Source organism: Pteropus alecto, unplaced genomic scaffold (assembly GCF_000325575.1).
Source record: "Pteropus alecto unplaced genomic scaffold, ASM32557v1 scaffold45, whole genome shotgun sequence".
Lineage (NCBI taxonomy): Eukaryota > Metazoa > Chordata > Mammalia > Chiroptera > Pteropodidae > Pteropus > Pteropus alecto.
This window is the reverse complement of record NW_006442491.1, coordinates 21853705-21865650: the sequence shown is the minus strand read 5'-3', so window position 1 is coordinate 21865650 and position 11946 is coordinate 21853705. Positions and strand designations below refer to the sequence as shown.

Here is an 11946-nt window from a genome sequence, read left to right as displayed (position 1 = left end):
CTCCTTCACCACTTCCATTCATCAACATCTGACACTTCTAACTCAGGAAATATCTTGAATTCATCTCCCCTCTCTAACCTGATCATTTCTCATCAGCAACAACTGTCATTACATAAGGCGACCTCTATACCCCTCTATCAGTATCAGCAAAGGGCCTGATACAGAGACAGTCAGTAAATATTTGGTGACTGAATAATACAACTTTTCTGTTCCTAAGAGGGATCTGACCACGTATCTCTCCTGCTTAAAGTCTCCACTTTCAGCCCAATCTCCCACTACTCTTAATCCATCCCCTCTCCAGATTTTAGGAACACACGTCTTTAGAGCCCTAAATACTTTTGCTGACATTGTTCCTTCTCTCTGCTCTCACTCCCACTCTCACCCTGGAAATTTTATACTTTTATCTTACTTCCTTGCATAGACCGTCAATTCCCTGACCCCTCTCTCTCTCTATCATACCTTCTTGGGTAAACACCAATCCTATGTAAATCAAATTGTATTCTCCACTTCTGCATCCAGGCAGCTGATTATGGCTGGTAAATACATTCAACATGCTAATGGGTCTCACTTTAACTGCATGACCACAAACAGTGGTTCTCTTGGAAATGGAGGGAGCTGTGTGACGGGGTATAGAAAAATTGGTCTTCTGAGGTGCCCAAAATGTCTATATCCTGATTTGGGTGGTGGTTACTCAGGTGTATACATATAAAAAAGTTCATCAAGCTACGTAAGATTTCTGCACTCTGATTTATATAAATTATACCTCAATAAGATTTTTCAAAAATAAAATTTAATGAAGAGTACATCTTTGCTTTCTTAATTCAATGCCTTAAAACTGTAAACTGCCATGAAAATAGCAAAAAAGTTTTTTAAAAAAAACCAGGGACTAACAGTGGCTGCTAAGTATAAAAGAGCCTAAGGAAGAGGCACAGTCCAGAAGGATGCAGGTGACCAGTTAGGTGGCTATTTCCAGGGTCCAGAAAATCCATGACGGGGACTTGGGCCAGGGAGGTAAGGTGGGGGTGACAGCCAGTGTTGGAGTCAAGATAGATTCTGCAGGTAGATCTGACAGGATTAGCTGATTGACTATATGATTGGGTGGAAGAGAGGAGCTAATAAGGCTCAAAGTGGGCTCCAAAGGTTCTGGCCTGTTGAGTTTTGTGACACTTGACTGTTCTGTTGCTGTTGTTTTCAATTTTTTCTTTTAAATCCAATAAGTTTCAGCTGTACGTTTTAACAGTAAGGCATATATATAATTATACTGTGTGTTCACCTCCCTTAGTTGTTTTTTAAAATAAGTACATATTACTACTGTAATGGGAAGAAAACAATACAGATGTTATCTTTTCCAAATAAATAAATAATCAATCCAGAGCCTAGAAACAACTATCCCTCAGTAGCAAAGAGCACACCTAGCTCCCAGATCCTAGGGTCTAATATCATTTTCCAATAAAAGGAACCAGAGAGGGTGAGGAGGGTGAAAAGGTGAAGGTGACTAAGAAGTGCAAACTGCCAGTTATAGAATAAGTCACGGGATATAAATATACAGCATAGAGAATATAGTCAACAATAATGTAATAACTATATATGGTGACAAATGGTTATTAGACTTACCATGGCAATCACTTCGTAAGGCATATAAATGTCTAATCACTATGTTATATGCCTGAAATTAATATAACATTGTATGTCAACTATAATTTAAAAACAAATTTAAAAATAAAGGAACCAGGGCTCCTTAGACAAATGGTTGATTCTAGGACTGAGGCAGGAAATATACAAGATGAGCCTGGAATATTTTGTAATGCCAGAAATAAGGAAGTGTTACACATACACAATGATTAGAGTATGTCAAAAGGATACAAGAGCCAACTGAAAAAGCAAGCTCCCAATGAAACAGGAGCAAAAAATAAATAAATAAAGTAGTATTCAAAGTCTACAATAAATATCTGAGTCCATATTGAAATAAATAAAAGACCACCAAAAACAAGAAAAATCTAGAAACTGGCACAGCCAAAAGCAGCCTAAGGAGACAGCCATGACTACTAAATGTAATGCTGCATCCTGGATGGAACCTTGGAACAAATAAAAGGACATTAGGGGAAAGCTAAGGAAATATGAATAAAGTATAAACTTTTAGTTAATAATAAAATACCAATATTTGGTTCATTAATTGTAACAAATAAACCTTACATTTTTATTTTATTAGTTCTTAGATCAAAAACCCCTGGAGTCATCCTTGACTCTTCTCTGTCTCTCATAACATCATCAGTAATCTGTCAGCTGCACCTTCAAAAAATACCCTGACTGATCACTTCTCATCATCTCCACCGCTGCTTTTTAGTTCAAGCAACCTTTAATCCAGACTACTACAAAAGATTCCTTGTGATTCTTTCTTTTTCTGCCTGTGCCTGCCTACAGTATATTCTACACACAATAACCACAGCCACTTTTAATACCTGAAATCAGATAATGTCACTTCCCTGTTTAAAATCTTTCAATGACTTCCTATTACATTTAGAATAAAGTCTAAACCTCCTGCTGACATTTATGGACTCCTTTCTCACCTCTGGCCCCTCACTCTTTACCTATCTTCTGTGGCTTGAACATGTCCAGCATTCTGTGCCTTGGCTGCCTCTGCCTGGAACCCTCTTCCCATGGATATTCACCTGGATCACTCCCTCGCTTCAAATCTCTACTCAAATGTCTCCTTGCCAGACAGACCTTCCCTAAGCACTCTATATAAAAAAGCACTCCTCATACACATACAGTGTCACTCCCTATCTACTTACCAAGACTTACTCGTTTTCTGAGCATATATCAACATCTAACCTTACAGTTATTGATCTGTTTATGGCCTATCTACATCCATTGGAATGTCGGCTCCTAAAGATCGAGGACTATGTCCGTCCTAATCACTACTCTATCTCCAGCATCTAGCACTGAATGAATGACTTGGCATCAAGTCATCTTTGTGATGCCTTCTGAAACTCCCACACGTAAAATTAATTGTTCTCCCTGAGGAGTTTGTACATGTGTAAATATCATCTCATGATATAATTAATTTCACGGACTTTACTCTCCTTCCTAGGTACAGAACACAGCATGGGGATCAAAGCCATCATACCTTGTCATGATCGGAAGCTAGGCTATCCAAATTCAAATCTCAAACCCACCACTTACTAGCTGTGCTACTTTGGACAACTTAACTGTTCTGTGCCTCTGTTTGCTAGTGAATAAAATGGGCATAACAATCTCATAGTGTTGTGAGGATTAAATGGGGTATAACATATAAAGCCTTTAGACTTGTGCCTGGCACAGAGTAAATCATTCAGTAAATGTGAGCTATTGGCAAAGACATAAGCATAAGAATATATGATTAACAATCCTTGGCTGGCAATGCTAAAAGCCAAAGCCAAATGTCCCACTGGCCTCTAAATTTTTTAAGAGACCTATATAATTATTCTTCATTCCACAGTGTCTAGCATTAACACCTGATCACAGAAGACACTCAGCTCAACACATGAATGTAGAAAGCTTAGAAATGAAAAATTAATGGAAAAAAAAATGATGATACAAGAAGTGAAGAAGTATGAACCAAGAACTCAGACTTCATCAATGTAAATGATCCTAATAAAAAAAAATAGAAAAGATGCCAAGGACATTATGAAACTCAGATTTTAAAAGCCTCTGTAAAAGAAATGTAAGGAGACCATGATCAACTTAAATAGAAACAAAGTAGTGAAAACGTGCCAAAGAGTCAGGAAAGTAACAAACAGAAGGAGCTTTTTTTCACTTTGTTCAGAGCAAGAACAGGAAAGGCCAGGCCTACTGTTCAGGGCAGATGGTGCTCTCCTGACAGATGACAGGAAGAAGGCTAAGGCGGCAGAACAAGCAGCTTCCATTCTATCCACCAAGTATTACTAGGAAACTCCAGCCTCTCCTCCCATGTTACACAGTCAGTTCATCTACACTACTCTGGAGGTAAAGAAGGTAGGTTTGTCTAAGGAGTAAGAAAAGGCTTTGTGGAAAATTCACCCCAAAGTGGTAGGTCCAAAATTAGAACATGGCTTCTTACCACTATTCCAGTCTATTTAGTGAGATACTTAGAGAACTAACGATTGCCACAGAAAATCCAAATCTGTATTTTACAAACTCCCCTCTCTAAAAAAATTAAAATCCTAATTGCATGATTTCTTTGGGACTCTTGAAGAAAAACTGGCTTGAATGATTCACAAATAAATTCTGGTAAAGTACACAGAACACTGTCATCAAACAGAACCAAGTTTTAGATTCATCAGTGATTAATCTGTGCCTTGGGCAAGTCACCTTACCTCTGAGCTTCAGGTCCAAATGGACTTGCTATGGGGATTAAATGAGATTGCCCAAGTAACGCAATTAAAGCAATTAGATTTGTCCTGACACAGCATATCTCTGATAAATGTTAACTGTGATTGCTACTGTAGTTAAACAGGAATATATTAGGTGTTCTGTATCCTGTTACTGAGGAAAAAAACTAGGCTTCTCTTCAAGCAACACAGACAAAATAAATAAAAAATACAGACCTATTATAAACTCACTTGCACAATCTGGGTCACATTTGTGTCCATACACTTCTACTGCCATTTGGGTTTTGAAAGATATTTTAACCCTTTCCATGCCTTTGGGTTTTGTTTTTGTTTGTTTGTTTATTTTTGCAACTGGCAGCAAATCAAGAAAATATGGAAGAGCACCCAGAAAAATATCACCAGGGAAAGGAATCACTTAATTGGGAGGCATGGCAGCCTTTGGAGTCAGATCAACAGAAGTGCAAATCCCAGCTCTACCACCTACCAGCTACAAAATTTGAGACAAAGAACTTTCATTTATGTGAGCCTCAGTTTCTTCTCCCATTTATCTAAAAGTAAACAACCTGATAGCTTGTTGAGAAGATTTAATGGAGAACTGCATATGGGAGAACCTGACATAGTCATTCCTTTACATAACTGTTATTGAATCTGCAATATTAAAAAATATTTTTTCCCCTCAGGCTTAAGATGTAAGTAATCAAAACCACCTAGAAAATGTTTTCCTACAATCACTTGGAACTCGGTCCACAAATATTCTTTCTGAGTACTTATTATATGCCATGTGCAATTTTAAGGCACTAGAGATATATCAGTAAACAAAATAGCCCACTTGCAGCTACCTTGAAAATACACCTACCACATCCTTATGAGTGGCTAGTAACTGACCGCAGCTGCAGCAGCTTTAAACCCATCACCACCTCTGTGCCATCTCAACACTACTCCCAGCCAATGACTAAGTAAGTAGGGATACTAAGACAAAGCTCTTCTAGGAGACAAGACTCTTTTGACAACAACTGTGGCTTGAGGGACTCTTCATCTCCTTCGCTAAAACTTTCAGAGAACTGCACTGTAGTGGGATACTTACTGCATTCCTTTTCTCTCCACAGGGGTCAGACTTGCAAGGTAGTCTGATAGCTCTCTCAGCCTCTTCACCTCACTCCCCATTTCCACCTACAGGTGGTTTCAAAATAAATCAATTGCATTGCTTCTTGGAGAATCCAATCTAACACACTAGCCCTCACTAGGATTGTATTCTAGTGGGGAAGACAGATAAACAAATACACAAAATGATGAAATCAAATAAATTATAGACTGGCAAAGGTGTAGCATGAGAGAATTCTTTGAAGGGCTCTGTATATTGCTATTGGTGATGCTTACAAGAATCTATGTATGTGTTAAAACTCATAGGTACGCACACCAAAAAAGGGGGAAATTTACTGTATGTATATTAGAAAATAATTTTAAATGTAGAAATAAAATTATACTGCAAGAGTATTAAAAAGGAATTTATCATTATTTAATTTGGACTCTTATTTAATTTATAACATAAATTAAATATACAAATTAGTTATAATTTATCCTTAGACACATGTATATTTTTTTCAATGTCAAGAAAATCTTAAACTTCACTCAGCAGATTTGTTAGCAGTAATATTGATACTGTAACTTTGAACAATGGAAAGTGAAACAAGTTAATAGTGTGATTAGGAACAAAGATTTTCAATATAAAAGGCAAAAATAAAAATATAAATTACAAAACATTTAAGTTTTGTAATATCAAAATGTTTTTAAAAACATTCAAGTTTTAAATATCAAAATGAACTCACAATTTTTCAAGTAATTTATTAGTTCATTCACTGAAAAAGGCTTAAAAGAAAAGATTCTCAAAGCAATAAACACACCCAGTGCCCAGAGCCTAATTTCTATATGCCACTTGCAACTAAAAAGATCCAGGCCTCTTTGAAGAAATGGAGGACTCCAGGGTCTGCAGTAGAACATATGCAAGATAAATCTGGGACTTCTAGTAGTGCCAGAAAACAAGAAAATGCTCAAGAACTAATATGAGCGTGTCAAAAAAACAAAGAAGCTGATTTAAAGGACCTCCCACTGGCCAAATTTGGGATAATTTTAGCACCAAAGAGAATAATGAATGTAATTGACTACAACACCACATTGAATAATCTGAGTCCTTAGTGATCCTTAAAAAGGAAAAAACTCTTCTCACAGATGAACATCAGCTAATAAAACAGAATATCTTTTTCCAATATTGACATTCAACCAAAAGTTTGAACATTACATTTTTGTTTTTATGTCTCTTTAGTTGCTTTTATTCCATGAAAATTTTCTCCTCCCTACTCTTTCACTCTTCATGGCATTTTTTATTTTTAAGAGTTCTGAACAGTTGTTCTGTAAAACATTCCACATTCTGGTAGGTTATATTGTTTTCTCATGGTGAGTTTCACTTGTTTCATATATTCTCTTATATTTCCTATAAACTGAAGTTAGGTCTACATTTTGATTAAACTTTTTTTTTTTTTTTTTGCATAATGTTTCAAAGGTAACGCTGTGTTTCACACTGCATCACATCCAGGAACACAAAGCTAGGTCATCTCACTATTTCTTATATCACCTGGATAAGGTAAAGACCATCATCACTCACCATTTTAAAGGTATATTTTTCCCTGTGAAAGTATTAAGTAATTTTTGGGAACACTTTGGTATGTGTCAATATCCTGCTACCCCCCACATCATTTAGGTAATGATTTTAGCATCCATTGATAATCCTTGTCTGATCAGTTACTACACTAATTGTGAAAGTTTCACAACCAACAATAAAGATTGCCAAAACCAGAGTCTGTCGAAGGCAAAGGTTGGTAAGGATGTGGAAAAACAGGATGTTTTACTGGTGGGAATATAATTTAGCAGAAGCATTTTGGAAATCGACTTGGCAGTTTCCAGTAAAACTGAAAATGCATATACTAGTATTCAACAAATTCACTGGAGCAGGGCTTATCAAACTGCAATTCGGCCATTAGTTGACTGTAAAATCAAATTAATTCTTCTTGACCAGCATTTTTGTATGTTAAAGAAACATACCCACGACATAGAAGAAAAATATTAGAATGTAATGCATGTAATAAGGTTAAAAACTGTTCCATAAGATTTTTGCTTCAGTTAAACTTATATGTATATATGGGCAGATGCCATACTGAACTTAAAATATATTTCTTACTATATAGGTTGTGGCCAAAAACATCTGAAAGCCACTGTCCAAGAAACATTCTTGGCACATATGCACAAAGAAACATTTACAGAGATATTCACACTCACACCATGCATAAGTCAAAATTAAAATCTAAATGTCCATCAGTAGGAGACTGGATAAACAAAATATGGTACAGTCATATGGTGGACTTTGTACTGAAGTTAGGATGAATATCTTATATATCAATCTAGGTAAATCATAAAAACATGAGGTACAGAAAAGAAACAATATATCACTCATATGAATTTTTTAGAAATACCCAAAAGAAATTATTTATAGATACACATATATGGTAAAAATGTAAAAACATGGACAGAAAGGAGATAACTAAATTCAGGATGTTTGTTGCCTCTAAGGGATGCAAGAGAAGAACTGATTTGGGAAGGGTATAAAAGGTACTTCCACTATATCAGAAATGTTTTATGTCCTTTATTTTTAAAAATATAAATAAAACAAAAATGTTAATATTAATTCTGAGTGATAAGAACAAAGTTTATCATGAGCTGTACTTTTTACTCTTTTTATATTTTAATTTTTTTCCAAATTTAAAAAGAATTTTCCCTTTATTAAAGCTGCCTTTAAAAGTACTGAGGGAAACCAAAAAATAATAATTATAGATAATACAAACGACCTAAAAACAACTAGGTGTTCAAAGTGTCTCTAATTTTTCTATCAAATCTCCCAGCCCCAAAAGGCAACAGAGACATTTTCTGTCCCAGCCATTTTCTTGCTTCTCCTCCTGTCTTCTCTTCTTACACTGCGAGAACGGGTCAGCCTATTTTGAGATAACCGCCCCACTAAAGAGCAATACTGTTCTTACGAAAACTTAGAAAGGTTTGAATTCTGAAACCCCCACTTTCACCTTGAGCATTAACAAATAACCAAATTCTAGAATGTCCTCAACAACCACCATCATTTTACAGTTTCTAGGGCCTTTCTCCACATTATCTATAATTTGATTCTCAGAAAAAAAGTCTGAGATCGAAATTACTATTACCCGTATTTATAGATAAAGCTGATGTTCAAAACGGCTAATTACCAGTGAGGTCACAAGTCAATGACAAAGTCTACAATCCCTTAGCTTCTGAATTTAATCACCCCTACAATATGACTAAATTTCAACCACACAACACACCCAGAAAACAGGAGGGGTTTTCCAGCAACCCGTGAAATGTTCTGATCCAACTTCTCTTCTTCACTCTTCTATCCCTATCTTTCACTCCTCTCTTCTTCCAGACAGGCAGCCAAGAGCACAAGAGCTGCCACTATTAACTCTTCCCTTCCCTGTAGCCACTCGCACTTCCTTTTCTCATAACTCCTTCAGATGAAAAGGCAGAAGGGAAAATGACTATGAACAAGGGGTCACAGAATGGTCCCCTTGACAAAGAGACCCTTGCACCAAAGAGAAAGGACATTCCCACGGCCAGAAACTTCCGCCTTCCAAGAGTCAGGGAGAAGGAAAACACTAAAGAAAAGCCCAGGCTACCCCTCTTTACCAGTGCTGGCAAAAGTCCTTTACTGAAGGGATTTAATTAACAGAAAAATGTAAAAGTACCAGTTTTTTAATCGGTCCCGGGCTTCCAACTGGGCTCCCACTTCAAAGCTGATTCCTCGTCTGTTAGGTGGATGCTTTGTCATTTTCAGTCATCAACGGGGCTGCCTTTATTCTCCTGAAAAAGCCAATTAAATATTTATGAAACTTAGGCAAAGTCTGCCCAGAGTGTAGCATCATTCACTACACATAAAAGACAAACAGGCATTATTCAAAACACAAAGCTCCAGGAAACTCTGTCTGTGCCCTTTCCACTCCTGCCCTCATCCTAACACAGGTGTGCCCTCCACTGGTTCCTCCACTATTATGCAGCATCCTGTACTCCTTGGAACTATGAGAAAGGACTCACCTCTGAGGGGCACCCCCCACAGAAATCCAAGAACAATTGTTCTCAGGATTAAATTTAATCATTTGCTGATGCAGTCAACAAATACCTACAGAGAGATTATTTAAGAAAACAGTCAAGACCAAGAGACACAGTTCCTGCCCTCATGAAGCCTCCAATCCATTGGGGGAAGACAAAATGTAGCCAGTAAACAGATAAATAACTGCAAGCCGTAATTGCTATGAATGTTAAGTGCTACAAAGGAAGCAAACAAAAGCTGAGACACTGATTTCTGGCCCAATTTTTAGAAGACTGGACAAAAAAGATGTAGTTATACTTTCTTTGATCTATTTATATTTCCTACTTCCCATATCCATTCGTAAATTCTATTCTTTCCTAAATAATTCTTTATTGAGCCTTTCGGTACTAGGACTGTTGGTCATTTTCTATATGAGTAAATTCTATCTTTAGGAGCTACTGGTAGTTTTGATGGAGATGGAGCCACTCTTGAGTTCTCAAGGCACTGGAGCAGGCCACCTCCATACAGCAGGCTACCCCTCACTAAATTCTCTCCCACTAAACTTTGGATCTTAACAGACTCTAATGCCCAAGCAATGCCAGAACACTGCCAGGGCAACATCTGCCTCATACCAGGAACACAATCTTGGCAGTGGATGAATGTGGAAAACACAGAAGTGGGTCATCATATCTTATGTGTAATACCATCACATCTTAGGAAGAATCTGTTTACAATATATTACATGAAAAGACAGGATACAAAATTACACCACTTTGAGCTCACATTAAAACTCACGTGCACTTTAAAAAAAAATAGAAGAAAAAAACAGGTTATAGATGATTGTTCTTTTCCTCTTAAACAGTTTCCTAAATCTATAAAGTTTTTCACAACAGAAATTTTCCATAACAAAAATAATATGTAATGTGAAGGACGAGCTAGTCATTAAACAACCCATTCCAAGGGGCTGATATCGGGGAATGCACAAAGCAAATCAAACTAAGGCAGGAATAGTTGACAGTTGTAATTAAAGAAGCTGAAACCCAATAAACTGAAAAGCTATGTTAAAGTAGGGGTTTTCACATGAGCCCTAGGGGAGGAAGTCAGAGGTATGACTGGCTTTACTTAACTCTACAGAAAAATAAGATATCAAATCTGGTAAAAGTAAATCCAATCAGTAGAAAAGTCTTCATTCTGGCATGCCCAAAATACCATATTGAATTGTCTTTTTATCTCTGACCTCATGCACATCAAGTAATATTAATAGTTGGCCTCCCAGATTATAAAAAAAAGTGGTCCCAAAGAAGAAGAAAAGCAGAGTGGCACTGAACACTCACTAAGCTACCAGAAAATGAGGATGGTGATAATAATAGTACCTATCTGCAGGCAGTGGGTGTGAGAGGATTAAATAAGATAATCCCGTTAAGGAGCACAGGGCTAGTACAAAGTAAGGACTATATAATTAGTAACTATTAATAATTGTACTATCACAAGTGAGGAAATTAGGCTTAACGTAATTTGGCTAAGGTTCAGGTGCTAAATGTCAGGCCCCAGAACAAAAGCCCAGATCTGCTTGATTTCCGAATTAATACTTTCACTGCACAACTTCCCCCTGGGGTACCCCAGGAGACTTTCCATTAAAATACAGGAGTGTGGGAGCAAGGCAGTGAATGAATGAAGATGAGCAAATTATTCCCAGTGGCTCAAGACAACCAATTCCTTTTGAGGCTGAACTGTCAGAAAGTTTTCCTTATCACGAACTAAAACCTGTTTCATTTTTAACTCTGACCCACTTGTTTTAAGTATCATTCGCTGGTATTACACAGAACAAGACTAAAGACTAATCTGGCTTTCATGTCCCATCCCCAATCTACCATCCCTGGAATGGTAGGTTTGGGGTTTTTTTTTATTTCACATTAATTCATTCAGCAAACCATTAGTGAGTACTATCAGTAAAACATTGTTCTGGGAATAAAAAATCCAACTCCAGTCCACCCAGGAATACAAACATAAATACTGAGAAGAGATGAACAAACTCTAACAAAGGGCAAGAAGAAGGACACCAGGAAATCATCTGAAAGTCTCAATTTATTTTGACAACACCTGCTAAGGAAAAAAAGAGTTCAAGACAGAAGCAGGAATTTAAAAAAAAAAAGAATTACTTAAGAAGTACATTTTTACTACTCATATTTAGTTTTAAACACAAATTTCTCTCAAGATACAAGAAGTCTAACATTCTATAGCTTTAAACTTATCCATTCTTCAGGGCCTTAGCTTTTCTTCCAAAAATCTCCAGCTTCCAGAATAAGGGGAAAAGGGAATATGTTCAATAAGGACATTGAGAAAAACTAGGAAAAAATCTGATGCACTCTATTTATATAGGATTCCATTTTAAAGACCTTGGCAGGACTTCAAATTGCTCTTTTACATTCAAATTTC

At 36.8% G+C, this 11946-nt stretch overlaps 1 protein-coding gene across 5 annotated transcripts in view; it reads right to left on the bottom strand.

Moving 5' to 3' along the window:
* Nucleotides 1–11946, bottom strand: part of PHF20 (PHD finger protein 20) — a 105607-nt gene that overhangs the window by 80427 nt on the left and 13234 nt on the right. For 4 of the 5 annotated variants that reach the window (XM_006921766.3, XM_025039990.1, XM_025039991.1 and 1 more), the window contains one exon: nt 9170–9284. The exons of the other annotated variant lie outside the window; for it this stretch is intronic. In XM_006921766.3, the coding sequence (XP_006921828.1) occupies nt 9170–9252 (83 nt within the window). In that variant the 5' untranslated portion in view covers nt 9253–9284. The remainder of the gene's footprint in view (nt 1–9169; nt 9285–11946) is intronic. 5 annotated transcript variants of the gene reach the window in all.